This window comes from Bos taurus, chromosome 19 (assembly GCF_002263795.3).
Source record: "Bos taurus isolate L1 Dominette 01449 registration number 42190680 breed Hereford chromosome 19, ARS-UCD2.0, whole genome shotgun sequence".
Classification (NCBI taxonomy): domain Eukaryota; kingdom Metazoa; phylum Chordata; class Mammalia; order Artiodactyla; family Bovidae; genus Bos; species Bos taurus.
The window spans coordinates 56,699,795-56,726,646 of NC_037346.1; the positions used below are offsets into that span (position 1 = coordinate 56,699,795).

The 26,852-nt window shown below is 47.8% G+C and overlaps 2 protein-coding genes across 4 annotated transcripts in view; one reads left to right on the forward strand and one right to left on the reverse strand.

Moving 5' to 3' along the window:
- RAB37 (RAB37, member RAS oncogene family) overlaps nt 1-26,852 on the reverse strand; it is a 67,781-nt gene that overhangs the window by 27,663 nt on the left and 13,266 nt on the right. The gene's annotated exons all lie outside the window — the stretch shown is intronic.
- Nucleotides 880-19,364, forward strand: CD300LF (CD300 molecule like family member f). 3 transcript variants are annotated; one of them, XM_024981077.2, is made up of 7 exons: nt 880-996; nt 11,791-12,120; nt 13,471-13,570; nt 14,810-14,919; nt 17,233-17,255; nt 17,552-17,701; nt 18,178-19,364. In XM_024981077.2, the coding sequence occupies exons 1-7, from the start codon at nt 954-956 to the stop codon at nt 18,394-18,396; spliced, it is 975 nt and encodes a 324-aa protein (XP_024836845.1). In that variant the 5' UTR covers nt 880-953; the 3' UTR covers nt 18,397-19,364. The 3 variants fall into 3 exon arrangements, with proteins under 3 accessions (XP_024836845.1, XP_024836846.1, XP_024836847.1); XM_024981078.2 differs by having other exon boundaries at nt 13,525-13,570; XM_024981079.2 differs by having other exon boundaries at nt 13,543-13,570.

A 26,852-nucleotide genomic window follows, 5' to 3' on the forward strand; every position in this document is an offset into this window, starting at 1 on the left:
GGGTGAGGTGCTGGGGGGGAATAGCCATGAACAGTGAGCTGGTTTCTTCAGGAAGGTATAACTGACACGTTTCTGGAGAATTCAGGCTAGAATCGATATTCACAGATGCTCACCTTGTAAGCTGGGCACAGTGATAAGAGTTTCTGGTATGTTCTCAGGACAGAGGCCCCTCTTGCCCACTGGACCAGGAGTTCCCTGATCACATATTCCTACTCTTTGAGCCCTTTTCTTTTAGTAGGTACTCTGGTTTTTTTTTTTTTAATGAATTAATGTATTTATTAAAAATTTTTTTCGGCTGCCCCATGAGCCGCCTGGGATCTTAGTTTCCTAACCAGAGATTGAAGCCTTGCCCCCTGTACTGGAGCCTGCACCACCAGGGAAGTCCCAGTCATGTGGGTTTTGATACTTCCTCATCCTCTGCTTCCCATCTCTGGGCTAGCCTGGAATCTAGAATCTCTCCTGTGACTTTGGCCCAAGTGCCACTGTGATTAAGTAGAATTCCTGAGCTTCCGGGCTCCTGAGATTCAGCTATGCTTGAAATCCCACGTGTAGGCCATTGTGTCCATCAGTCTCAGCTCTCCACAACTTCTCCAGTGGTACCAGGCTCCCCCTATCCCAATCCTCCCACCAGGGGAGAAGGACTGAGTAAAAGCTGCTCAGACCCAGCGGGTCTGCAACCTTAAAGGCTGAGAAGGAGCAGAGTTCTCCTTTTAGAGAACCCATCGAGGCTCCGGCCAGGGAGGTATTTCTCAAAAGCTTATTCATGATCGCTTCTTGCATGGCCTTGAAATTTCACCCATCCTGCCTCCTTCCGCTTTTCATCTCATTTGCCAGTGGGAAAGGACCAAAGGAGGAAGTGCGAGAGTGAGAGTAAGCGAAAGCAGAAGGGCTGGAAGCAGAGGCTGCAGCTGGTTCTCCCTGACACGCTGCACCTGAAGCCGTGCGAAGATAAGATGCACCTGCCGCTGCTCTTCTGCCTCTTCCTCCGGCTTTCAGGTGAGCGGGCTGCGGGTCTGTTCGCCCAGGGAAAGTTGATGGGGGCGGGAGGAAGTGCCTGGCAGAGGAGAGAGTGGGCTCAGCAAGGCGTCCTGCTGAGGCACCAGCTCTGTTTCTAAGCAGTTCCTCCAGTTGTGAGCGTGTGTGTTTCATCCACTCAACCCTGCGCTCAGTGTTTCAGGGCCCACACGGCCAACGCGGAAGGTGGAGCGTGGTCTTCACGATGAAGCCAGCACCAGGCATAACTCCTGACCTCTGGGGGCTGATCCTTCAGAATGGACAGACTGGTGGCCACCACTGGTGGGGGAGAAGCAGAGGCGCCCTGGGTGCTCAGGAGAAGTGGGGAGTACGCACCCCTGCTCTCACCTTCCAGAAAGTGTTATGAGCAAGGGAAGCCTCTGGAGAAGGGGTGAGGGTGAAGGGGACCTGGAAGGAAGGGAAGCAGGGGATTTGCCTGATGGAGTGGAAGAGATGGTTCTAGGCTTTTGGGGAAGAAGGAAATAGAATGGAAAGGTCGAGAGAAGCTAAGCATGGTAGGATGAGGAGGAAAAGGGGGCTAGGATGTGAGCAGAGACAGAGGGTTGAAGTCAGCTTGAAGTTGATGGAGACCTTTTTGTTTTTTTGGCCATGCCACGCAGGACAAGGGATCTTAGTCACCCAACCTAGGATTGATCCCATGGTTAAGACTTGTTAGAAGCGTGAGTCTTAACCACTGGACATCCAGGGAAGTCCCATGGATCTCATTGTGATTAAAAGTCAAGGGGGTCTTCTTGGCTTGGACAGGTTGGGGGACCGCAGAGCTCAGTGTCTGAGCACCTTCTGTCTCTAGAATCAGCCTCTTGTTGATCTCACCTCCTCTCTGAGATGGCTCCTGTTTTTGTATCCCTAGCCTGGACATCTCCCTGCGCTCAAGAATCTTCTATCCAGCTCTCCATTCGACTTCTTCACTCAGATGTTGACACTTCTTTTTTTTTTTTTTTGTCCACGCCCTGAGCTGTGGGGTCTCAGTTCCTGGACCAGGGAAGGAACCTGGGTCCCCGCAGAACCTCAACCACTGGATCGCCAGGGAAGTCCCAGATGTTGACATTTCAAATGTGGCCTGACCACATCTCCTCCGTCAAATTCCTTTCTTTCCCATCTTTGTGTTTGGCAATTCCATCTTTTCAGGTGCTCAGGCAGAACCCCAGGGGCATCCATCACTTCTCTCATATCTCATAGTGAGCCTTTGAAATGTAAGCCAGATCCTGTCTCTTCTCTGGTCAAAACTGTCCAATGACCTCCCTCCTAGAGTACAAATCCAAAGTCCTTACAGAGGCTACCAGGTGATACCATCTGGGTCTCCACACCATTTCCCGGTCTCCTCTTGCACTCTGCTCCCTCTGGCTCAACCCACGCCAGCCATCCCAGCCTCTTCGATGTTCTTTGACCATGCCAGGCATGGTCCCACCACAGGCCCTCGGCCCTTGATGTTCAGTCTGCACAGTGCTCTTCTTCAGAGAGCCAAGGCTCTGGTCCTCACTTCCTTCCCATCTTTGCTTCTCATTGAAGCCATCATTGATGACCCTAATGAAAATAGCCATTCTCTGGACTTCCCTGATGGTCCAGTGGTTAAGATTTTGCACTTCCACTGCAGGGGGCTTGTGTTTGACTCCTGGTTGGGGAAGTTCCACATGCCACGCGATGTGGCCAAAAAGAAGAAGAAGAAGAAAAAGCAATTCCCTTGCATTATGTTTCTCCATGCTTTATCCTCTCCCTTCCCTCACTTTGATAGAATATAAACTTCAGGAGGGCCAGGATTTTTGTGCCTACAACCACGGCAGGTGCAGTTGAGACAAATAGTGAGTATTGGTTGAATGAGTGAATGCATCTAATGGACAGGGAACAGCGATTGCTATAATGCCCATCCCACCCCACCCCCCGAATCTTTGTCCTTCTACTTTATAGAATCAAACAATTGAGGCTGTTAACATTACCTGGAGAGGACATTGCTCATGGGATTCTGAAATGGTGCAGCCACTTTGGAAAGCAATTTGACATTCATGAAAATATTAAACATGTGGTTACCACATGAGCCAGCAATTCCACTCCTAGGTATATATCCAAGACAATGAAGGACATACGTTCATGTAAAAAATGTGTATGCAAATGTTCACGGCAACGTAGTTCATGGGAGGTAAATAGCGGAAACAGTCTAAGTGCTTGTCAACTGATGGATGGATAAATTAAAACTTGGTGTACTCATACCATGGTACACTAGTCATAAAAATGAAGGAGGTACTGACACGTGCTACAATCTGGATAAATCTGGAAAACGTTAAGCTTGGTAAAGAATCCAAACACAAAAGGGTATATGTTGTATTCCATGCATACGAAATGTTTAGAATATGTAACTTCATAGAGACAGATTAGTCGTCCCCAGGGGCTGGGGAGCGAGTCGGGGGAGGGACTCCTTCATACGGGGTCTCTGAGAGAGACCCCTCTCTCTTAGATGACTACGTTCTGGAATTAGTGGTGATATTTGTACAGCTTCGTGAGCATCTCACAAAACCGCTGAACTGTACAACTTAAGACAGGGAATTGCGTGATGTGTGAATTATATCTCAATAAGAAAATAATCAAAGAGCAGAGAGAACAGTTAGGAGCAGTTATGGTCTCCTGAGAAAACTTTCTGTGGTCACCTTTGGATCTGAGGCTCCAGAAGGCACGACACCTGGACAGCCCTTGGTGACCTGTGACTGTCTCCCATGGTCTGCTTTGATCATTCAGTCCATCAGGCGTAGAAATGAAAACGATGCATGCTGTGAGCAAAGCTAAGCGCCATGCCCCGACTCAGGGGGCAGGGGGAGTGCTTTCGATGGGGTGGGCTTAGAAGGAGCCCTCTGAGGGGAGCCACCTTCGCTGAGACCTGGAGGACAAGAAGGAGCAGGTACTTCAGATGGAGGAAGTTTCTCAGGCACAGGGGACAGCAAGGCTCTCATATGGAAATGAGCTTGACCTTTGTACGTCTGAGGAACAGAAGGCCTTTGTTAAGGCCCCATATGCTCCTGTTGGGGCTGATTGGGAGGTTCTCTGCTGTGTGCTCTTTGCGACCCCATGGACTGTAGCCCACCAGGCTCCTCTGTCCAGGGAATTCTCCAGGCAAGAATACTGGAGCGGGTTGCCATTTTTTCCTCCAAGGGATCTTCCTGACCCAGGGATTGAACCCACGTCCTCTGTCTCCTGCGTTACAGGCTGATTCTTTACCCACTGAGCCACTGGTGGGGAGGTTGCTTTTATCTGTTAGGGGAAAAGGTCTTAGAGGAGGAGAGAGACGTGTGGCTCGTGGGCGGCTGGAGATGGCTTGTGGATGCTCAGCCTTGAGTTTCAGTGTGGAAACAGAGGAGGTAGATCTGGGGTGAGAAGTTAGGGGACAAATTGACAAGCAAGGTGGGGAAGGCACATAGAGGGTTTTGTTCTTCCCCCTGACATCTGGAACAGGGGAACTTGATGGCTAGCAGATGTGAGAGTAGTGCCTGCGTGTATGTCCACGGTTTGGGAGGGATTAGGACAGAGCAGGAATGTTTGTCTGAAGCAGAACCGGCACAGCTGTGTGCTGATAAGAACCTAGTCGCCAGCGTGGACCTTGGGGCCAACCTGTGATCAGCCTTAACCATAGGACTTCCGATCACAAGCAACACATTTAACCAACACTGCTTCCTTCTTCTCGAGAGCTCACTGTTGCAAAAGTACGCAGAAAACAACCCAGAACTTTCCACGGGGCTTTATAGCAATTCATTTTCTGTGAGAAGCAAGACTTTTAATAACTCTCTTTTGTGGCTCAGTGATAAAGAATCTGCCTGCCAATGCAGGAGACGCAGGTTGGATCCCTGAGTCGGGAAGATCCCCTGGAGAAGGAAATGGCAACCCACTGCGATATTCTTGCCTGGGAAATCCCACGGACCAAGGAGCCTATTGGGCTACAGTCCATGGGGTCGCAAAAATGTTGGACACGGCTTAGCGACTAAGCAGCAATAATAAACTTTTTTTTCAGAGAAAAATTAGCTGCCTTGTCCCACTTGGCCTCACCGTAAGTGGTGGCAGAGGTGGGCCAGACCCCAGATGTGTTGACCCAGAGCGGAGACTAGCTGATGTCCCCTGTTGAGCTGGAGGCAGGCTCTAGTCCCGCCTGTTGCTTACTGACACTGAGTCAGTCACCTCCCTCCTGTGGCTCACTTTCCACCTGATCTAGGATTATTCTCCATCATCCAGGCTGTGAGTAGCCATGCCCAGGGAAGGTGCTGCTTCTTGGAGCTCCGGGCTGCCTCTGGGCCAGGACGGTTCCCCAAAGCAGAGCCAGTGCTCTGCCAAGGTTGATGGGGAGTGGGCACCCCGAAGAGGGGTCTAAGAAGGGAGTGGACAGATGGTTCAAGGGTCAGTGCGGGCATGCTCAGTCTCTCAGTTGTGTCTGACTCTCTGGGACCCCATGGACTGTAGCCCACCAGGCTCCTCTGTCCATGGAATTCTGCAGGCTAGGATACTGGAGCAGGTTGCCATTTCCTACTCCAGAGGATCTTCCTGACCCAGGAATTGAACCCACGTCTCCTGCATTGGAAGGCGGGTTCTTTACCACTGCGCTACCAAGGAAGCCCAAAACTAAATGCTCTACAAGCCATTAGAGTCGTGGCAACTAAAGATGAGGTGGCCGTCTATGTTAGAGTCCTAGGGCTCTGGGACAAACAACCACAAACATAGGGGATTAGAAGAACGCAAATTTATATTACAGTCTAGAGATCAGAAGTCTAAAATGAGTCAACAGGACAACATTTCTCCTGGTGGCTCTAGGGGGAGAATTCAACCCCTTGACTCTTCTAACTTCCAGAAGCTGCCCGATCTCCTTGGGATGTGGCCCTACATCACCGCAGCCCCGGCTCCATGGTTATCTCTCCTTCTCTGACCCTGACTCTCCTGCCTCCCTCTGATAAGGACTTTCCTTAATTCAATCATATCTGCACAGACCTTTTTTGCCATGTAAGGCTGATTGTGTTCACAGGTTTTGGAGGTTAGGACATCTTTAGGGGCTGTTACTCGGCCCACCACACTATTAAACAGCCCTGTCCAGACATTTGTTTTTCTATGATTTTGAAAGTAATAAGTTCTTATTATTGATAATTGGAAAAGTACAGGAAAAAAAAAAAGTGAAGTACAGAAAAAAAATGAAGAATTAGGAAAAATAAAAAACCTCATGTCTGTCTTCATGCTCAAGGCAACCAGTTGTTAACATTCTAGCTTATTTTTGATCTTTTTTATGCATTTTAAAAAGTTAGTTGATATTATACTGTATATGATTTTAAAAAACCCTAATTTTCACTTCATATGAGAATTTTCCACATAATTAAAAATATTTCTAAGCCTCATTATCAGTGTTTGCATTATTTCATTATGTACGTATTTCCCCAATTGATGGAAGTGGGTTTTGTTTCCTTTATTTTTGCTAACTATGTAATGAATCTTTGTGCACATCCTTTTTGTGTGCCTCTCTGATTGTTTCCTGAGGACTAAATCCTAGAAGTATCATTACTGGACCAAAGGGCATGCCTGTGTTTGACACATGAAACTGCCTTATGGCTTTCTGTGTGTTTGAACCAGTTACCTTCCTTCCAGCATCTTTTCCTAGTGCCTGGACCACTTGGCCTTGGTCAGCAAAACGTGAGTCATCAAGACTTGGTTGCATTGATATATGACAAGCGGTGTTGTCTTCCACATTTCTTGTTTGTTATGTTGTTTAAATTGAACACTTGAATTTTATTAGCCACTAAATTTCTTCTTTGTGACTTGCCTCTTACGTCTCATCAGTTTTCCAAATGGAGTCTTAAATGTTTTTCTTCTGTACATTCTTAATCAAGAGAGACACTATTGGGAATAGTATCTTCCCTGGGGGCCCAGTGGTTAAGACTCTGACTTCCAAGGCAGCAAGTGCAGGTTCGATCCCTGGCTGGGGAGCATGCCCCTTGGTCAAAAAGTCAAAACATAAAACAGAAGCAATATTGTAACAAATGCAATAAAGACTTTAAAAATGGTCCACATAAAAAAATCTTAAAAAAGAGAGAAACACTATTAATCCTTTTCTAGGTTAGTTGTTCTAAATACGTCTCTCAGTCTGTTCTTTGTCTTTTCAGTCTTTTTTAATTGGTTTGTCCAAGTGCTGTCTTTGCATGTAGTCAGATTCCCTACTGACTCTTTGTTTCCTGTCATTCGTTAATTTTAATTTTCAAAACTGCTCCCTGTCATCTAGAAATTTTATAAATATTCATTTCTATTTTCTTCCAGTTTTAAAAATGCTTTCCTGTTTTATGCTGACCTCCTTCAGTTCAGTTCAGTTCAGTTCAGTCACTCAGTCGTGTCTGACTCTTAGCAACCACATGAATCGCAGCACGCCAGGCCTCCCTGTCCATCACCAACTCCCGGAGTTCACTCCAACTCACGTCCCTCGAGTCGGTGATGCCATCCAGCCATCTCATCCTCTGTCGTCCCCTTCTCCTCCTGCCCCCAATCCCTCCCAACATCAGAGTCTTTTCCAATGAGTCAACTCTTCGCATGAGGTGGCCAAAGTATTGGAGTTTCAGCTTTAGCATCATTCCTTCCAAAGAACACCCAGGACTGATTTCCTTTAGAATGGACTGGTTGGATCTCCTTGCAGTCCAAGGGACTCTCAAGACTCTTCTCCAACACCACAGTTCAAAAGCATCAATCCTTCAGCGCTCAGCTTTCTTCACAGTCCAACTCTCACATCCATACATGACCACTGGAAAAACCATAGCCTTGACTAGATGGACTTTGGTTGGCAAAGTAATATCTCTGCTTTTGAATATGCTATCTAGGTTGGTCATAACTTTCCTTCCAAGGAATAAGCGTCTTTTAATTTCATGGCTGCAGTCACCCTCTGCAGTGATTTTGGAGCCCCCCAAAAATAAAGTCTGACACTGTTTCCACTATTTCCCCATTTATTTTCCATTAAGTGATGGGAACAGATGCCATGATCTTCGTTTTCTGAATGTTGAGCTTTAAGCCAACTTTTTCACTCTCCTCTTTCGCTTTCATCAACAGGCTGACCTCCTTAATCTCTCTGTATTTACCTAATGGAGTGCACCGAGAGGCTGCAGGAGAGGGTTATGCCCTCACCCTTCCCTTTCCTGTTTACTGTTTTAGTTTTCCCTGTTTTAGTTTTCTATATTATTTCTGTTTAGTTGCTCAGTCGTGTCTGACTCTTTGCGACCCCATGGACTGCAGCATGCCCAGGCTTCCCTGTCCTTCACTCTCTCCTGGAGTTTGCTCAGACTCATGTCCATTGTGTCGATGATGCTATCCAACCATCTCATCCTCTGCCATTCCCCTCTCCTCCTGCCTTCAATCTTTCCCAGCATCAGGGTCTTTTACAATGAGTCTGCTCTTTGCATCAGGTGGTCCAAGTATCGAAGCCTCAGCGTCAGTCCTTCCAATGAATATTCAGGACTGATTTCCTTTAGGATTGACTGGTTTGATCTTCTTGCTATCCAAGGGACTCTCAAGAGTCTTATCCAGCACCAAAATTCAAAAGCATCAATTCTTTGGCACTCAGCCTTCTTAAAGGTCCAACTCTCACATCTGTACATGACTTTTGGAAAAGCCATAGCTTTGACTATCTGGACCTTTGTCAGCAAAGTGATGTCTCTGCTTTTTAATACACTGTCAAAGCTTTTCTTTCAAGGAGCAAGCATCTTTTAACTTTGTGGCTGCAGTCACTGTCTGCAGTATTTTGGAGCCCAAGAAAATAAGATCTGCCACTGATTTCACTGTTTCCCCATCTACTTGCCATGAAATGATGGGACCGGATATCATGATCTTAGTTTTTTGAATGTTGAGTTTTAAGCCAGCTTTTTCACTCTCCTTTTTCACCCTCATCAAGAGATTCTTAATTTTTTCTTCACTTTCGCCATAGTTTTCTATGGCATATAAAATTCTTAAATAGACTAGGTCTGTTTTTAGTCTCTTAACTGTGTTCGATTGAGGTGCTCATCTAGTCTTGTTAGATTTCCAAGCTGGCTTCTTTATTAGGCCTGGTACCATTTTAATATTTGGCAGGCAAGTCCTTACTCATTGCTCAACTTTCAGATGTTAAAAATTCCTGTGTCTTCATTTATTCAGATAACCTCTAGCATACATTACATATAATATTTATTACACATGCATGCATAGACATATATACACACACACACATATATACTACACCTATGCATAGACAGAGATTATCAGAAAAAAATGTACATGTTCTAAAAATGTTCTGGGGGTTTTTGAGTTAAATCTTTAAATGTATTTGGGAAGGAAGAAAATTTTTGCAATATGTAGCATTTTCATTCAGAATTATAATATAGCTCTTTTATGCGTAAACCTTTATGTCAGTCAAGAAAATTTCAAAGTGTTTGTATATGATTTTTTTCTATAAGTCCTAATTGTTTCTGTTCAAGCTATTCCTTGGTGTTTAGTACACTTTTATTGCTATTGTAAATGAGCACTTTTCCATTTTGTTTTCCAATTACTTGTTAGTAGTTTACAGGAAAGCCACTGATTTTTAATACATTTATTGTGTTTTTAGCCACTCTACTGAATTCCATTAAAAATGAAAATCCTTTTAAATTGAAGATTTAAATATTTTCCCTAAATGTTATTATTTTCCCTCAAAATGATATATTTTATACTTTTCTGTGTCTCACTTCGTTGGTCAGAATTTCAGAAAATAACATGTACAGATGGAAAACACATACAGAAAAGTGGGTACAGAATCAGTGTCCAGGTTGACGATTATAAAGTATACACCAATATCTCACAATCATTGTGGTATTTGCTGAGGCTTTTACTCGATAATCTTTATCAGATATAGGAAGTTCTACTCTTAATTTGCTAAGAGTTTTTAGAAAATCAAATGTGTGTTGACCATGTGGCATGTGGTCAGGGATCGAACCTGGGTCCCCTGCTTTGGCAGGCAGATTCTTTACCACTGAGCCACCAGGGAAGCCTCTCTACTTCGTTAATTTTTATTACCTTCATTATTTCCTTTCTTCTAGTTTTTTCTTTCTTTCTACTCCTCCTTCTGTGTTTTGTTTTAACTTTTTAAATAAATGTTTGATATATTCAAGTCCTCTTTACTTTTCTAATACATGCATTTAGTGCTCTAAAATATCCCTAAGCAGAACACAACTGGTCTGCCAGCAGATGGGTCTGGGAGGCCCAGGCTAGATTGCTATTGTTTCTATTTAAGCTGGTGTTTCAAAGAGAGATTTCACCCAGATTTGAGCTACTCCTCAAAAGTATAAAGATCTGAAATCCCATCGCCTGCTTCTTGCATGAGGACAATGGGACAAGTTGCCCCCAACCCCACCCAGGGGCGTCTGCTCTCCAGACTGCGAGCTCCTCACCACTTCCCAGCTTCGGACACGGAGTGCTAGTGACGGCTGCCGTGCTTCATGGCGCTTGACGTGTTGTTTCCTTACAGTAAAGAAATATTTCCCTGTATCTCCAATCTTTCAAAGAGGAGGAAACGGAAGAAAGAGCAAGAAAATCATATATATCAGAAAATGCTTCTGCTTTTCTCTATAATACTTGCCTTCCCTCAGGGCTGTAGTGTTCACGACAGTATGGATTCGCATTGCTGTTGTTTTGTTCAGTGGCTAAATCGTGTCCAACTCTTTGTGACCCCATGGACTGCAGCACACCAGGCTCCTTGGTCCTCCACCATCTCCTGGAATTCACTCAAATTCATGTCCATTGAGTTGGTGATGCTATCTAACCTATGCTGATACCTTCTCTGTTTGCCTTCAAACTTTCCCCGCATCAGAGTGTTTTCTAATGAGGTAGCTCTTCACATCAAGGAGCCAGAGTATTGGAACTTCATAAGGATAGATCAATGGAACAGAATGGAACATCCATAAAGAACTCACATATTTGCTTTTTGACAAAGCAGCCAAAGCAATTCAGTGGGAAGAAATGGGATCTGGGTAATAAAAATTCCAGAGCACTGGGAAACTGATCGGCATTACTCTTTTGGTCAATTTCAAAGGTGGGTTGGGAAGATCCCCTGGAGAAGGAAATGGCAACCCACAAGGGTATTCTTGCCTGGAAAATCCCATGGATGGAGGATCCCGTAGGCTACAGTCCATGGGGTCGCAAAGAGTTGGACAGGACTGAACGACTTAACTTTCGCTTTTTCACTTTCCTACCAGGCTGGTTTACTACAGAACCAGTAGACATAATTAGAACCATTAGGAACAGTTTCTCCAGAGCTGGGTGATGGGGATGTTTCCCCTGGGGCTCCTGAGGTCGACAGTACAGAGTCATCTTCTGTGCAAATAGGTCCTTTGTTCTTTCCTCCCCATCAGACCAGAATAACACAGGGATGGCTGCAAACGGACGTTGCTGGAAATGGAAAGACTTACTGGCTACAGACAGGGGCTGCTGCTGCTAAGTTGCTTCAGTCGTGTCCGACTCTGTGCGACCCCATAGATGGCAGCCCACCAGACAGGGGAAGAGGGGTTAATTATAGGAAAGTACTCTTGCTCTGTGTCAATGTTTTTGTTTCATTGAGATCTGTAGTTCTGCTTTCATGGGATTTTCTTGGTGACTTTGGCTAGAATTTTGAAGGACAAAAAGTCTGTCTTGATCTGTTTTCCTTGACTGTTACTCCGCTCAGGAGGCCCTTGGGTCTGGTTAAATTATTCACAGTACAGGAGGCTGTGGCCCTGCCCCAGGGTGGGAGGTGACAGGTACATGGATTTGTGTTTCCAGGCTCATCTGCCATCTCGGGTCCCAGAGCAGTGAGAGGTGTGGAGCAGGGCTCACTGACTGTGCAGTGTCAATATGACCCTGGGTATGAGCACTACGTGAAGTGGTGGTGCCGGGGGGCTGCCTGGAACAACTGTCGCTTCGTTGTTAAAACCACTGGATCAGAGAAGGAGGTGAAGGCGGGCCGCGTGTCCATCAGGGACAACCAGAAAGACCGCTCTTTCACCGTGACCATGGAGGAGCTCAGGCTGGACGATTCAGACACTTACTGGTGTGGGATTGAGAGAACTGGAACTGACCTGGGGAACAAAGTAGAAGTGACCATTGACCCAGGTAAGAGTATGTGTGTGTGTGGACGTGTCTCTTCAGGGCCTGCTCTGTCCAGGGACCCAACTGTCCCTCAGAGGGAATGTCCCAGGGGTGGGGGAGTCCTGAGGGCTCACGGAGCCCCCACTGACCACCTGGGCTGGGAGGGGCCGGGCTTCCCCTCGACGCTCTCCTGGCTCCAGGGCCGCCTCCGGGCCGGGATCAGGCTTTCCCAATACCCTGTTTCCCTGTGCACAGTCAGTGCCCGAGTCTCCTCCCAAGGAGATGAAGGTGGTGGTCCCCATGTCAGTCTGTGGGCCAAGGGACCCTCCTCTGTGGGACCTGGAGACCCCGATTCCTGCCAGTGCTTTCCTGGGACCCCTGCTGCCCTGGGGGTGTTCATGCTCTTTCTGGAATTCGGGGTTGGGACTTCAGAGCTGCCATGCCCACCGCATGTTCCATATCCCATCTCAGGGGGAAGTCCTAGCCCAGTGGGGATGCTGTGCTTAATTCTGGGGTCTGGAAAGGGCTTCACAGTCAGAAGGCTGCATTTCTGGTGCATGAAACCCCATCATGAGCCATTTATACATCTGAGTTGAAGAACACTCTCTTCCTCAATCCTTCTAGAAGGCAAACACTCCTGGGCATGTTAGCTCAGCAATCTTGGTTTGACATAATTTATCTATTGGGCTCTGCTTCTGCTGATCCTCAGATAGACGGCACCAGCTCACGGGGCACCTGTGTGGCAGGGGGGCTGGGTACACAGTCAACAGTCACTGCCCTGCCCCGCCCCCCCACGCTCACACCTGGAACCTGTGAGGCTCATTATACTTGTAAAGTACAACATGTACATCATCTCATTCAATCCTGACAACATTCCTAAGAACTGTCCCCATAGTGGGAGCTTAATAACGTCCTCCAAGTGCAGGCTCTTCCTGAACCTCGGGATTTTGCTCAGGGCTTGTCCTGACCTTTGAAGTCACAGATCTTGGCTGTGTCAGCTGCCTGGGAGCCCCCATTCTACTCCTGTCCTCGTGGATAAGTAGATGGGGGAGGCACTGGCCGCGGCCCCGTCACGAGCAGCTGGAGCATTTGAATTCTGCTGCCCTCCAGCTGCCCTTGGCCTGAGGCGACCCTGGCCCCGTCTAACCTCCCTGGACCTGTGCCAGCCCCACTGCCTCTGAGGCTCTGAGTCTCCTGGAGGCCAGGGAGATATGAGCAGTCTGAGCTGTCGGCCCCTCCCTTGGCCCTGCTCCAGACACTCAGGTTAGGGAGGCCCATGCTCCCCAAACCCCCATCCCCCAGACTCAGAGCCACGTGTAGGGTGGCGGGCGGGTGAGCAGGCAGAGTGGTGTGTAACCTGGTCTCTGTGCCAAGCACCAACTACAGTGCCGACCACCCCTCCCACCGCCTCCACCGTCAACACAAAAGATAATATTCGCTTCTCAGCTGCGACCGGCCACCACTCCAACGACAGGTAAGCCAGCTCCGAGGCTGCCATTCCTCATGGACCATGGGGCCCAAACTCCGCGGAAGGGGGCACCCTTCGTAGTCCCAGGTCCCAGCCAGAGCTTGTCTCTGCACTCTTGGGCTCAAGGATGCTAGCGCCCCCTCTCACTTGCTCTCACAGCTCAGGAGGCCAGAAATGAAACCAAGGTGTGGGCAGGTTGGCTCCTTCTTGGGACTCTAAAGTAGAGTCTGTCCCAGGCCAGTCTCCTCACTTTTGGGGGCTGCCGGTAAGCTGAGCATTCCTTGGCTTGTGGCAGCATCACGCCAACCTTGGCCTCTGATATCACATGGCCTTCTCCCTGTGTGTCTGTGTGCCCCAATTTCCGCCCCCCCCCCTTTTAAATTTATTTATTTGACTGCACTGAGTCTTAGTTGCGGTATGTAAACTCTTAGTTGCCAGCTGTGGGATCTAGTTCCCTGACCAGGAATTGAACCTGGCCCCCCTGCATTGGGAGTGAGGAGTCTTAGCCACTGGACCACACATTTATCCTTTATAAGGACACCAGTCACTTGCCTTGGGCCCATCCTGATCCAGCGTGACCTCGTCTTAACTTGACGACCTCTGCAAAGATCTTGCTTCCAAACGGATCTCAGGTTCTGAGTGAACTACTGGGTGAAGGATGCTGTTCAGCCTGCACAGGGGGCGAGCAGAGAAATAGGAAAGCCTTCCCAGAGCCTTTGCCACGCAATTTCTGTTCGGCCTGCAGACCCACAGCCCTGTGTGGAACACGCCTCTCCATCTTTTCTTTTTTTTTTTTAAAACCAGGACTTCCCTGGTGGTCCAGTGGCTAGAACATTGTGCTCCCAATGCGGAGGGCTTGGGTTTGATCCCAGCTAGATCCCATGTGCTGCAATTAAGAGTTTGCCTGCTGCAGCTAAGACTCAGCACGAATAAATGAAATATTAAAAAAACATCTTTGGAGAACTCCCTGATGGTTCAGTGGTTAGGATTCCATGATTTCACTGTGGAGGGAGCAGGTTCAATCCCTGGTCAGGGGACTAAAATCCCATAAGCCCTGCGGTGTGGCCAAGAAAAGGGAAAAAAAAAATCTTTGAGGGCCCCCAGGAGTAGGGGTTTCCTAGGCTGGAAACCACAGCCCTGCAGTCAGAAGGTCTAAAGGTGTGTGGCCATCTCTGCCCCTGGGTGGGTGGGATAAGGTCAAGGGGGGAGGTCAGCCACGGGGGCCTCCTCTGTCGTTTCCATCAGCGACGGCCTGAAGCTCAGCGTCCTCCTTCCTCTCATCTTTGCCGTGTTGCTGCTTCTCTTCATGGTGGCCTCACTTGTGGCTTGGAGAATGGCGAAGCGACCGAAGAAAGGTGAGGGGACCGGGCTGATGCTGGGCTGGGCTGGGCTGGGCTGAGTAGCAGCGCGTGGGGTTGATGGCCCGTGTGGTCATCCCGGAGCTTTCGGACCCACGGATGGCCTGCAGACTCCAGAAGGGTCGCTGTCCCGAAGGCCTCAGCAGCTGGCGGTTTGAGGGGCTGGAGCTTGGAGGTGAGCCCAGGAGCTTTCAGCGTCAGTCTGTCTTGAACGTCCCTCCTTGTTCTTCTTGCCTCTTGGCTCTGCCTCCCTGTCCCTTTCCTGATTTGGCTCTCGATGGCAGAGGTGATGATGGCCTTAGGCAGGCAGCCCTTCTAGGGTACCCACACCCTTTAGAGTTTTGACGTGAGGGACTGAGTTGACGTGGGGGCAGGGGAGACACCCACAGGAAGGTGTGCACACATGAGCGAATGGACACACAGGTGCACGAACCCATGGCCACGCGTGCACGCGCAAACACCGCCCACACGTGAATGCACACGCGTGCTCGGACACACACATACAGTCCTCTGGGTTTCCTCAGAAAGGTTGGTGGCCACTCCCATTTTTATTTATTTTTGGCCATGCTGGGTCTTTGTTGCTGCTCAGGCTTTTCTCTAGTTGCAGCTAGCAGAGGCTACTCTCTAGCTGCAGGCTTCTTATTGCAGTGGCTTCTCCTGTTGCAGAGAACGGGCTCCAGGGCATGAGGACTTCAGTAGTTGTGGCTCCTGGGCTCCAGAGTGTAGGCTCAAGAGTTGTCACGCATGGGCTTAGTTGCCCCAAGGCATGTGGGATCTTCCGGGACCAGGGATCAGACTCATGTGGCTTTGCATTGGCAGGCGGATTCTTTATCACTGAGCTACCAGGGACGACCCCAGGCCTATTTTTGCTCTTCCTCTTCTCCAGCCTTTTCTCAAGCTACCCTCCTGTTCTATGTAAATTTACCCTTTAGGGAAGGGCCCCTGCTCACGAGTCTGCACTTGTCAGTCATGAGGTTTGGGCTCAACCAACCCTTTTCCTGTCTGGCTCCACTTCCACATTCTTACAATGATTGCGCCTTCTCCTTCTCAGAATCCAGCGGGACCCGAGCTCTCACGGGGCCCTGACTCTTGGCTCATCATATTTTCTCCCAAATGTATTGTCTGTGACCTAAATACATTCTGTCCCACCTAAAAACCGGGGTGGGGGTGGGGGTTATATTATTTCTTTGTAGTCTCCAAAACTAGGTGCAGGAGATGGCAGGGAGATAAAGAAATAAGAACCAGCTGAACGCTGGTCCATAGAGTGTTGACTCAGCTCAAGTGCTTCACTTGGAGACCAGCTTAGAACAATCCTGTCTCATGAGCAAGCTGTGCTGCCGGAGCCCTTGTGTGCCTGGTCCAGCCAGCACCGGGAAAGCACAGAACAGGCTCGGCCACCTAGCAGCCCACATCCCACCTGAAGACTAACCAGAACTCAATGGGACAAGGGTGTTGTTGTTTCGTTGTTTAGTCGCTCAGTCGTGTCCGACTCTTGTGTGACCCCAGGGACTGTAGCCCACCAGCCTCCTCAGTGCATGGGATTTTCCAGGCAAGAGTACTGGAGTGGGTTGGCATTTCCTTCTCCAAGGGGTCTTCCCGACCCAGGGATCGAACCTGGGTCTTCTGCACTGGCAGGTGGGTTCTTTAACCACAGAAGGGTGATGAGACAGACATAAATCAAATACCCTGGCAGCCGGCAAGGGAGGGATTTGACAGCCTGTGTAGCTGTGGAAAGTATGTGTGACTTGAGTTGACCCCTGAAAGATGACAGGCAGGTCAAGAAATGGTGGAGTTACGGGCAGAATTCCAGAAGTTTTAGGCTGAGCCTAATCCCAGAGGAGTTGATAGCTGACTGATCACACAGTTCTGTGATGTGGGGAACAGATGGACCGAGGTCTCCTTATTTGTCATCTGAACGATGAGAATTAGAACCAGGTCTCTTCTCAGGTGGCTCAGCAGTAAAGAATCTGCCTGCAATTCAGGAGATGCGGGTTTGATCCCTGAGTCAGGAAGATCCTCTGGAGTAGGAAATGGCAAACCCGTTCCAGTATCTTTGCCTGGGGAGTTCCATGGACTGAGGGCCCTGGTGGGGCGACAGTTCACGAGATTGCAAGGAGTTGGATGCAACTGAGAGACTGAGCGTGCACGCGCGCGTGCGCACACACACACACACACACACGCACTCACTCACTCACTCACTCACTCTCTTCTCTGAGCCTGAAGCCTAATTCACTTCATTTCTTCCCCAGACCTGGGGGCACGGGTGAGTCTCTGAATGGGCTTTCTAACTCTGCTGTTTTTGTCTTTTAGCTTCTGGGACATCCCCAGTGCAGGTAAGAGAGTCCCCGAGGTCAGAGCAGAAACACTGGACACCTTGCCCTTCTTGTTTTCCATCTCCCAGGAGCACCGAGGCCCAAGTGCCTCAGACAATCCCTGTGTCTAAGTGCCCGTATGCTCACGACCCAGCTGCAAGGGCTGGGAAGGGGCCCGGGAAGATGCTGGAATCAGCAAGAAGGGAGGGGGCTTGGGAGGGGGCAGGCGTGGGAGGCTGAGAGGAAGTGGAGGTTGCAGAGGAAGCTGGGAGCCATGTGTCCCTCCATGGAAGAGGAACCTGAGTCTCGTCTCCTAGGTGCTTCAGCCCCTGGGGAGCGACATCTGCTACGCAGACCTGAACCTGCAGCAGATTGAAAAGCCCTCTGACTCCTCCCGGAAGAAGGCCTCTGGGAGGGCCCCCTCCTCCCCGCAGGCCTACTCAGGGGACGGGGACTATGCCAACACGGTATGTGCTCGCTGGGGCTGCTGTGGGGCTCGGACCAGACCCACTTTTGCCTCCTCCTTTGAGGCTGGGTTTTCTCTCGCCCACGTGGGAAGGTGGGTGCTGAGCAAAGATGCAGCCGTCGAAAGACTGGCTGGCAGAGCCCTTGCGGGCTTTTGGCCTTTGGCATCACCTCCGTACCAGACCTCAGCACTGGAGACTCAGAGTCCGGTCAGACACGGTCCATATGCTGGGTGCGGCCGAGTGACCTGGTATTCTGTGCAAAATGTGCTGCCCTGGCACAGAATTGAGGGAGAGCACCTTCTGCTACAACTGGAGCTCAGGGTGCCTGGCTGAATGGAGGGAGGAGGGGCTGGAGGGCCTGGGAGAAGCCTCCAGAAGTCCTGGAGGGTCTGTCTCCCTGGGGTCCTCCAAGGCCTCCTCCACATGTGGGCAGCCTCTGGCCAGCACCTCTAACCCCGAGGACATCTTCACTGCAGGCTGACGTTTTCAGGGACAACATCCCCTACACCCCTCTAACCCCGAAGACATCTTCACTGCAGGCTGAGGTTTCCAGGGACAGCATCACCTACGCAGCTCTGTCTTTGGACACCTCGGATGAACAGCCAACCTACAGCAACATGGAGCATCTCAACAACCCCCCTCCCAGCAGGATCCTTGAGAAGTCCACAGTGTACAGCACCATCAGAAAGCCTTAGCCTCAGCCCCAGAGGCCCCTCTCTGAGCCCCCTCGAGACCTCTGAGTACCTTCCTGCTCCATTTGTCTGCTTTCTGCCCCCTCTGTCCCCTCAGGGGACCAGCCAGTGACTGAGGTCTCTGACTGATGAAGCTGGCATCATGGCCAGCTCTGGTCTGATGGCATGGGGTCTGGTCTCAGGGAGCTTCTGAGAGTTAGACAGGGGTCTTTCCACATCCCGTTCTCTCCCACACAGCTTGAGACAGGGTTGAGGATACAATCTGGAGCTGCTGAGGGAGTAAGCAGGATGATAATGGTAATAACAGTAATTCAGTTCTATTTATTGCTTATCACGGGTGGTGGGCTTCCCTGGTAGCTCAGATGGTAAAGAATCTGCCCGCAATGTGGGAGACTCTGGTTTGATTCCTGGATTGGGAAGATCCCTTGGAGAAAGGAATGGCAACCCACTTCAGTACTCTTGCCTGAAGAGTCCCGTGGACAGGCTACAGTCCACAGGGTCACAAAGAGGTGGACACGACTGAGTGACTCACACTTTCACTTTATCATGAATGGTGGACTGAATAATGGTCCTTGAAGTTATTTGCATCCAAATCCCCAGAACCTGGGAACATTACCTTCTGGGGCAAAGGGGACTGTGTAGATGTAATGGAGTCAAGGATCTGGGGATGGGGAGATTATTCTGGGTTATCCAGCTGGGTCCTAAATATAAGCCCAAGGGTCCTTATAAGAGGGAAGTGAGAGGGTCACAGAGAAGAAGACGGTGATGGTGGTAGGCGCAGAGGTCAGGACGGTATGGGCAGGACCCAGGGAATGCCACAGCCTCCAGGAGCTGGAAAAGGCAGGAACGGAGCCTTCCCTGGGGTGCCCAGAAGAGTCAGCCCGTCCGACACCTTGACTTTAGCCCAGTGAGACTGATTTCCTACTTCTGGCCTCCACAATTACAGGAGAATAAATTATTATTTTCACGAAGCCACTGTGTTTGTGGTCATTTGTTACAGGAGCAATAGGAAAAATATACTATTGTGACAGGCACTCGTCCCGAAATGCTTTACCTGCAGTAACTGATTTACTCCTTGTTACAACCCTAAGAAGATGCCTTCATTACTGTCTCCACCTTACAGATGAGGAATCTGGGCACAGAGACGGTCAGTGACTTACCAAGTTTTACCCCTAGCAAGTGGATGAACTGAAATTTGAACTTGGGCATTTGGCTCCAGAGTCCAGAGTCTGGGCCACCACCTGGACTCTGTATAGGAGGACAGTGTGTGTGTGTGTTGTGTGTGTGTGTGTGTGTGTGCGCACGCATACACAGTTACTCACACAGGGATAGTCAGTGAGTATCTATAGATGCTGGACTGGGACTTCCCTGGTGGTCTGGTAGCTAAGATTCTGAGCTCCCAGTGCGGGGGGGTCTGGGTTTGGTCCCCATTCAGTGAATGAAATCCCACATGCCACAGCTAGGAGTTCAGACGCCACAGTTAAACAGCAAAGATCTGCATGCCGTAACTAAGACCCAGCACAGCCAAATTAAAAAATGTATATTATAGATGCTGGACTTACTGACTTTTTCCTAGGGTCCCGACCCCACTCTCTCTGGAATTCTGACTCCTGCTTTAGCTTGTCATCTCCATGGTTGCCAAATTAGTCCAGTCCCTGGCCGGGAGTCCCTCTTGTTCTCTGCCCCTGAGTCCATCCTCCTCCCAGCAGCCACGGCTCCCTGTTTGCCCCAGGACCTTCTTTCTGGCTACTTTCCCCTGACTTGCCCTGCTCTGTCCATGCTGGCCTTTCTCCTGTCCATCTAACTTTTATTTACCTCAGTCAGCCTTTAAAATAGGCACCTACCAGATGTTTCGCTGGATATAAAGTTTTTTTTATCCCAGATTCCAGTCATCTGGATGGATGGCATTCTGAAAAGCGACCTTTTCATGTCCTTAGAGATGGAGTTGACTAGGCCCTGGTATTTGTAAACTTTGTCCAGTCCATTCTATAGCTAGCCAGGTAGAGGACTTCTGAGTGGTGGTCCTCACAGGAGGCACTTAAGTTCTTCCGGTGTTGGGTCATGACTGCAGGAATCTCTCTTGAATCCAGCCTAATTTGTTCAAGCCTGAGAGCGCTGGGCAAATGGTCAGGGTGGGGGAAGGGAGGCAAACATATGCAAGAGGGCCGAAGGAAACTGTTTCTTAATGTTTAGAGATTACCATCTTGGTGTTGTCTCAGCCATATTCGGCTTCTCCATAGAGACTTTGCTACGGTAGACTTTGGGTTCTGGACTAGCACCTTGGTTGCAAGGGAGAGAAAATTCAGATAAGGTTCATTTGGCCTGAGTGAGGGTGGCAGTTACCATTTCCCAGGAAAACACAGTCTGTTAGGACAAACTCCAAGATGTTTAACCACTCAATTCCGGTTGAGTGCCCAGTTATTTATAGCCTGACAACGGAGCCGGAGTTTCCCTCCTTTGGTTTTTGAATCATTAATATTTAAAGATTCCACTTTATAAAACATTGGAGGGTTTGGATAGTCTCCTTTTGAGAATACGTGTGTATTTCTGGCTTTCAGAAGACAGAGCCCCTCCCCCCACTTTTTTTTTAAAGTGAAGTATAGCTGATTTACAATGTTATGTTAATTTCCATTGTACAACAAAGCGATTCAGTTATACACATATATTCTTTTAAAATATCCTTTTCTCTATGGTTTATTGCAGGATAGTGAATGCAGCTCCCTGCACCGTTCAGCACGACCTCATTGTGTGCCCATCCTGTGGGAGTTTGCATTAACCCCAGACCCCAGTCCATCCCTCTCCTGCCCTCCATCCTCCTTGGCAACCACAGGTCTGTTCTGAATGGACCGAGCCCTTCTGAGGGTCAACTGAGAGTCATATACCATTAATATATATACATTGGATTGGGACTTGCCCAGCGGTCTGACTCTGTGCTTCCAATGCAGGTTTGATCTCTGGTTGGGGAATTAAGACCTCACATGCTGTATAGCATGTTCAAAAAGTTAAAAAAAACTGGAGAAGGAAATGGCAACCCACTCCAGTGTTCTTGCCTGGAGAATCCCAGGGACGGGGGAGCCTCGTGGGCTGCCGTCTATGGGGTCGCACAGAGTCGGACACGACTGAAACGACTTAGCAGCAGCAGCAGCAGCAGCAGCAGTATTGTGTGAAATGGAGAAGGAAATGGCAACCCACTCCAGTATTCTTGCCTAGAGAATTCCATGGACAGAGGAGCCTGGTGGGCTGCTGTCCATAGGGTCTCACAGAGTCAGACACGACTGAAGCGACTTAGCATGCTTGCATGCACTGGAGAAGGAAATGGCAACCCACTCCAGTATTCTTGCCTGGAGAATCCCATAGACAGAGGAGCCTGGTGGGCTGCTGTCCATAGGGTCGCACAGAGTCAGACACGACTGAAGCGACTTAGCATGCATGCACGCACTGTGTGAAATGCATGTATAAATGCATTTTATACATTTTAAACACATTGTATAAACCTTAATTATGTTAAATTGGTTCACTGTGTTGTTCAGGTCTACTATATCCTTCTACCTCCCTGTATATTCATTCTATTAATTTTTGAATGGTTGATATTGAAACTCTAACTAAAAATCTTACCTACTTAAAAAATAATTGTATATATAGATAGTGGAACTATATGTAACCTTGTTCTCTATTTCCCAAGTCTCCTGTAAATGTGTTATCATACTTTCATAATTAAAAAAAAAGGAATGGCTGTTATCAAAAAGACAACAAATTACAAGTGTTGGTGGGGATATGAAGAAAAGGGAATCCTTGTGCACTGTGGGTGGGGAAGTAAATTGGTATGGCCACAATGGAAAACAGTATGGAGGCTCAATATATTAAAAATGGAGCTGACATATGATTCAGCAATTTAACTTCTGGGTAGATATCCAAAGGAAATGAAAATAGGACACTGAAGAGATGTCTACACTCTGAAATTCATGGCATTGTTCACAATGGCCAAGACATGGAAACAACTTAAGTGTCCACCACTGGATGAATGGATAAAGAAGATATGAAAAAAAAAAAATATATATATATATAAATTCACCCATAAGAAAGAAGGAAATCCTGTCATTTACAAGAACATGAATGGACCTTGAGAGCATTATGCTAAGTGAAATAAGTAAAACAGAGAAAGACAAATAGTGCATGATCTAAACAGATAATGCAGTTGTAGACTGGTGGCTGCCTGGGGCTGGGCAGTGGGGGAAATGGGAAGATGTTGGTCAAAGGGTATAAGCTGCCAGTTATAAGAGGAATAAGTTCTGGGGATTCAATGTACAGCATAGTTAATATTGTATTGTACACTTGAAAGCTGCTCATTTAAGATCTTATATCAGTTCAGTTTGGTCTTAAGTATTCTCACTTTAAAAAAACAGATGAATATGTGAGGCAATGGAGTTGTTAACTAAACCTATCCTGTCAATCACTGAATAAACAGATAATCTGAATCAAATCATCACATTGTACACCTTAAACTTAATGCTACATGTCAGTTATGCCTCAATAAAGCTGAGGGAAAAGAAAAAAAAAAGTTAAAAAAAAATATATATGTTAGACTGAAGTGATGCTGAAGACTACCTTTGTTGGATACTTTGAAAACAGAGTTCATAGCCACTGGATCTTGGAAGGACCAGGCAGCTAAAATCAGTTGATTTCATGCATCAGTGATTTTTTATTTAATTTTATTTTTTAAAGAAGGGCAAGACTTGTTAAGAAGCATACTATATTTTTAAAGTCTTTACTGACTTTGTTACGATATTGCTTCTCTCTTCTATGTTTTGTTCTTTGCTGTGTCTTCTCTTTTCTTCTGTTTTCTATGGTTTTTGGCCATGGGCCCTGTGGGATCTTAGCTTCCTGACCAGGGATGGAACCCCCACCCCCTGCCTTGGAAGGGGAAGAATTAAACACTGGGCCACCAGGGTGGTCCCTCACATATAAGAACTTTTTAGACCAGGAGGCACTGATATAGCAGTCAGGCTTTTATCTTACCAAGTAGGTGTATTCTTACCCAGTGTAACTGGAATTGTTAACGGTCTGTTTACTAGAAAAGTTGGTTCTATCAAGGAATCACACAAAAGATATATTCTTTCTCTAAATGCTTTCTTTGGCTCAAAATATCTAAATGTGTCATCATTGGCTATTAACAGTATCAGGATGTAGATCTAAGCCTTTTCTTTGCTGATGAATCTCCTGAAAAAGAAAAAGGGATTCATCGCCTTTTCTGCACAAACTACACACGTTGTCTGGTCCTGGCGTTTCGAGTTTCAGTTTCCCGGACATGGAGCAAGACATTGTGGATACTGATGAAGCAATCTGATTGCAAAATCCTTTTTCATTTTTATGCTTTCATTATGAATATTTTACAGTCTTCTCCCTCATTTCTAATTTGCTGTTAAAAAGTGATATGCTTTAATTGAGTCTTTCTAAAACACTCGATTTGTTTATTTATTTATAAAATTAAAAAAACTTTTTTGGTCGCACCGCACAGCCTGCAGGGTTATTGAACCAACCACGCCACTGCAGTGGAAGCTTGGGGTCTTAACCACTGGATTGCCAGGGAAGTCCCCTCAATTTTGTAGAAATAACTTTTTTTGTTTACACTCCCTGCCATTGGTCAATATTGTTTCTGTTTATACTCTTAATTTGTTTGTTCATGGATGAATTCATCAAATTGCATAATTATAATTCACAGGTATGACCGGCCTAAACAGGTTTGGGCTGGATGCAGCTGACTCTTGTTAAACACGTATCTCAATGGGTGATGCGTGACGAGCAGAAGCAAGAGAGCCTTCAAGAGAATCTACCCGTTGCCACAGGCACAAAGACAGTATTTTCACCAAGAGATTGAAAGGTGTTGGTTGCTGTAACAAGTTGGTTAAGAAAGGGATTGGTTTGGAACTTCCCTAGTGGTACAGTGGTTAAGACTTTGCACTTCCACTGCAGGATTCAGTCCCTGGGAGGGGAACTAATATTCACATGCCTTAGGGCATGGCCAAAAAAAAAAAAAAAAGAATAAGTTAAGACAGTTTCTACTAAACCATCTGTTATGACCATAGTTTCATAAAAGAAAGGACATGTGAATGCCCCAAATCAGAACAGTAGGCGGTGCTTCCCACGAGGACAATTGGTGACTTTGGGCCAACATGGATTTATGCTCTGTCTGTATATAATCTCCGATGAATGGACTAATGCTTTGTCAAGGGCTGGTGCTCACATATGGACTAAGAATTGTCAGCCACTGATTTTGTCCATGTTATTCTCTAGACATGGATTCTCTCCTTCAGGTTCTAGTGTGGTCTGTGCAGTGTGCTAAATCGCTTCAGTCGTGTCTGACTCTCTGCGTCCCCGTGGACTGTAGTCCACAATGCTCCTCTGTCCATGGGGTTCTCCAGGCAAGAACACTCCAGGCAGTGTGTTGCCATGCCCTTCTCCAGGGGATCTTCCCGACCCAGGGATCAAACCTGCGTCTCTTATGTCTCCGGCACTGGCAGGCGGGCTCTTTACCACTAGCGCCACCTGGGGAGCTCAGCATCCCCCTAAAACCTCCTAGTAACTTATTTATCTGAACACTAAGGTTGTCACTCATGAGGGCCCTGTGACCTTACATCAGTAGGGAAAAGGGCCGCTCCAGTCCCTCAGATTCCCCTGCCCAGCATAAGCCCTTCCCTGAATAATCCACTGGGATAACAAACTTCCTGAGTGCGTGCAGTGCCAGCACCAATGAAAGGTGACCGGCTCACTGGTTTTACTGAAGAACCTCTAAGGACGGGTTCAGAGTTAGGGACGGGGTAAGACTGTTCCTGGGGCTTCTCTGATGGCTCAGACTGTAAAGAATCTACCCGCAATGCGGGAGATCTGGGTTTGATCCCTGGGTCAGGAAGATCCCCTGGAGAAGGCAATGGCTAACCACTCCAGTATTCTTGCCTGGAGAATCCCATGGACAGAGGAGCCTGGCAGGCTACAGTCTTTGGGGTCACAAAGAGTTGGATACGACTGAAATGACTAACACTTTCACTTTCAAGATTGTTCCTAAGGATCAGAAATAGAGAAGAGACATTCTGAACTCTTGTATGATAGAAAAGCCGCTCTTAGCAGAAAGGAGGGATGTCTTATCTTGTGTTCCAAAATAAAAACTCCACCCTGGGCACTTTCTGAAACCTCCCACATCCTCCCCATCACCCTTTCCATCTTCAGTCACAAACCCAGATACCCCCAGTTCCACTGTTTATTACCTTATTATTATCATTATCTTTGGCCATGACACAGAGCATGTCCCCAGCCAGAGATCACACCTGTGCCCCCTGCGATCAGAGCTTGGAATCTTAACCACTGGACTGCCAGGGAAATCCTTACCTCCATCAATTGTTTAAGTTTTATTGGGCAGAGGATGAGATGATTGGATGGCATCACCAACTCAGTGGACATGAATTTGAGCAAACTCCGGGAGATAGTGGAGGACAGAGAAGCCTGGCGTGCTGCAGTCCATGGCGTTGCAAAGTTGGACACAACTTAGTGACTGAACAACAAGTTTTAATGACATATTTGGTGCAGACTATATGTCTACATAAGACGTGTATTTGTTTTAAAGGATAGGGAAGCAAATACTCCCTATTCACCATCCTAGGGAAGAAATGGAGTGTTCCCACTGAAACCACCCAGCTCATTGTCTTTTGCTTCTTCCAAGGAAGACTGTGCTTGCCTGCGGTGGCTGTAAGCTTCTGTCACAGCCCCTGACCCACTCTCCGTGCCTTCATGTTAATTACCAAAGCCATCGGAGGAGCTGGTCTTCATTATGCAGCATTCTGTACTAAATTAACAAATCTACGCACAACCCTTCCTATCTTAATACGACTTTTCTCCCTCAATAAAGCTGGAAGCCAACGCCTGACTGTGACTTTATCCTCTTTAAGGATCTGGTGATGCTGGGAGGGCAGCCTCATCGTTTCCTTCCAGCATCCCCATGCAGAATGCTGCCCTCTGTCAGAGACGGTGAGGGTTTCTGTGACAAAGAAGCAGCAGGTCACAACCCCAGGTCTCACCCACGGTGCCCGGTGCCAGCCCACTGGTCACTGGAAGGAGTTGCAAAGTTCAGACGATGTAGTCATTTCAAAATTTCGCATTGCCTTTGCAAAATTAGTAATAGGCCACGAAAGCAGAAGGACTGAACGCCGGAGGCCCTTGTCCTCCCACTGAAACACCCTGATGCTTGTCGCATGGCAAACGAAAGTAGGGCCAGCGGAGAGATAACCCACCGAAAAATAGCTGAGACGTGAGAACAGAAGTGAAAGTGAAGGCGAGTGAAGGAGCTGCTTCCCTGGAGCCATCCTGGTGTCAGTAAATCTTGGTGTGCTTTCCTGTGGCTATTATCCTCCAGCTGGCTATTTAAATTGAAAAAAAAAATTGTTGAAGTACAGTTGGCTTACAGTGCTGTG

What these genes read in the sequence shown, in the direction of transcription:
- CD300LF (XM_024981077.2), top strand. Translation starts at nt 954, where the DNA reads ATGCACCTGCCGCTGCTCTTCTGCCTCTTCCTCCGGCTTTCAG. An exon ending in CCTCTTCCTCCGGCTTTCAG is followed by an intron (nt 997 to 11,790) that starts GTGAGCGGGCTG and finishes TTGTGTTTCCAG; the next exon opens with GCTCATCTGCCATCTCGGGT. An exon ending in CTGGGACATCCCCAGTGCAG is followed by an intron (nt 17,256 to 17,551) that starts GTAAGAGAGTCC and finishes CTCGTCTCCTAG; the next exon opens with GTGCTTCAGCCCCTGGGGAG.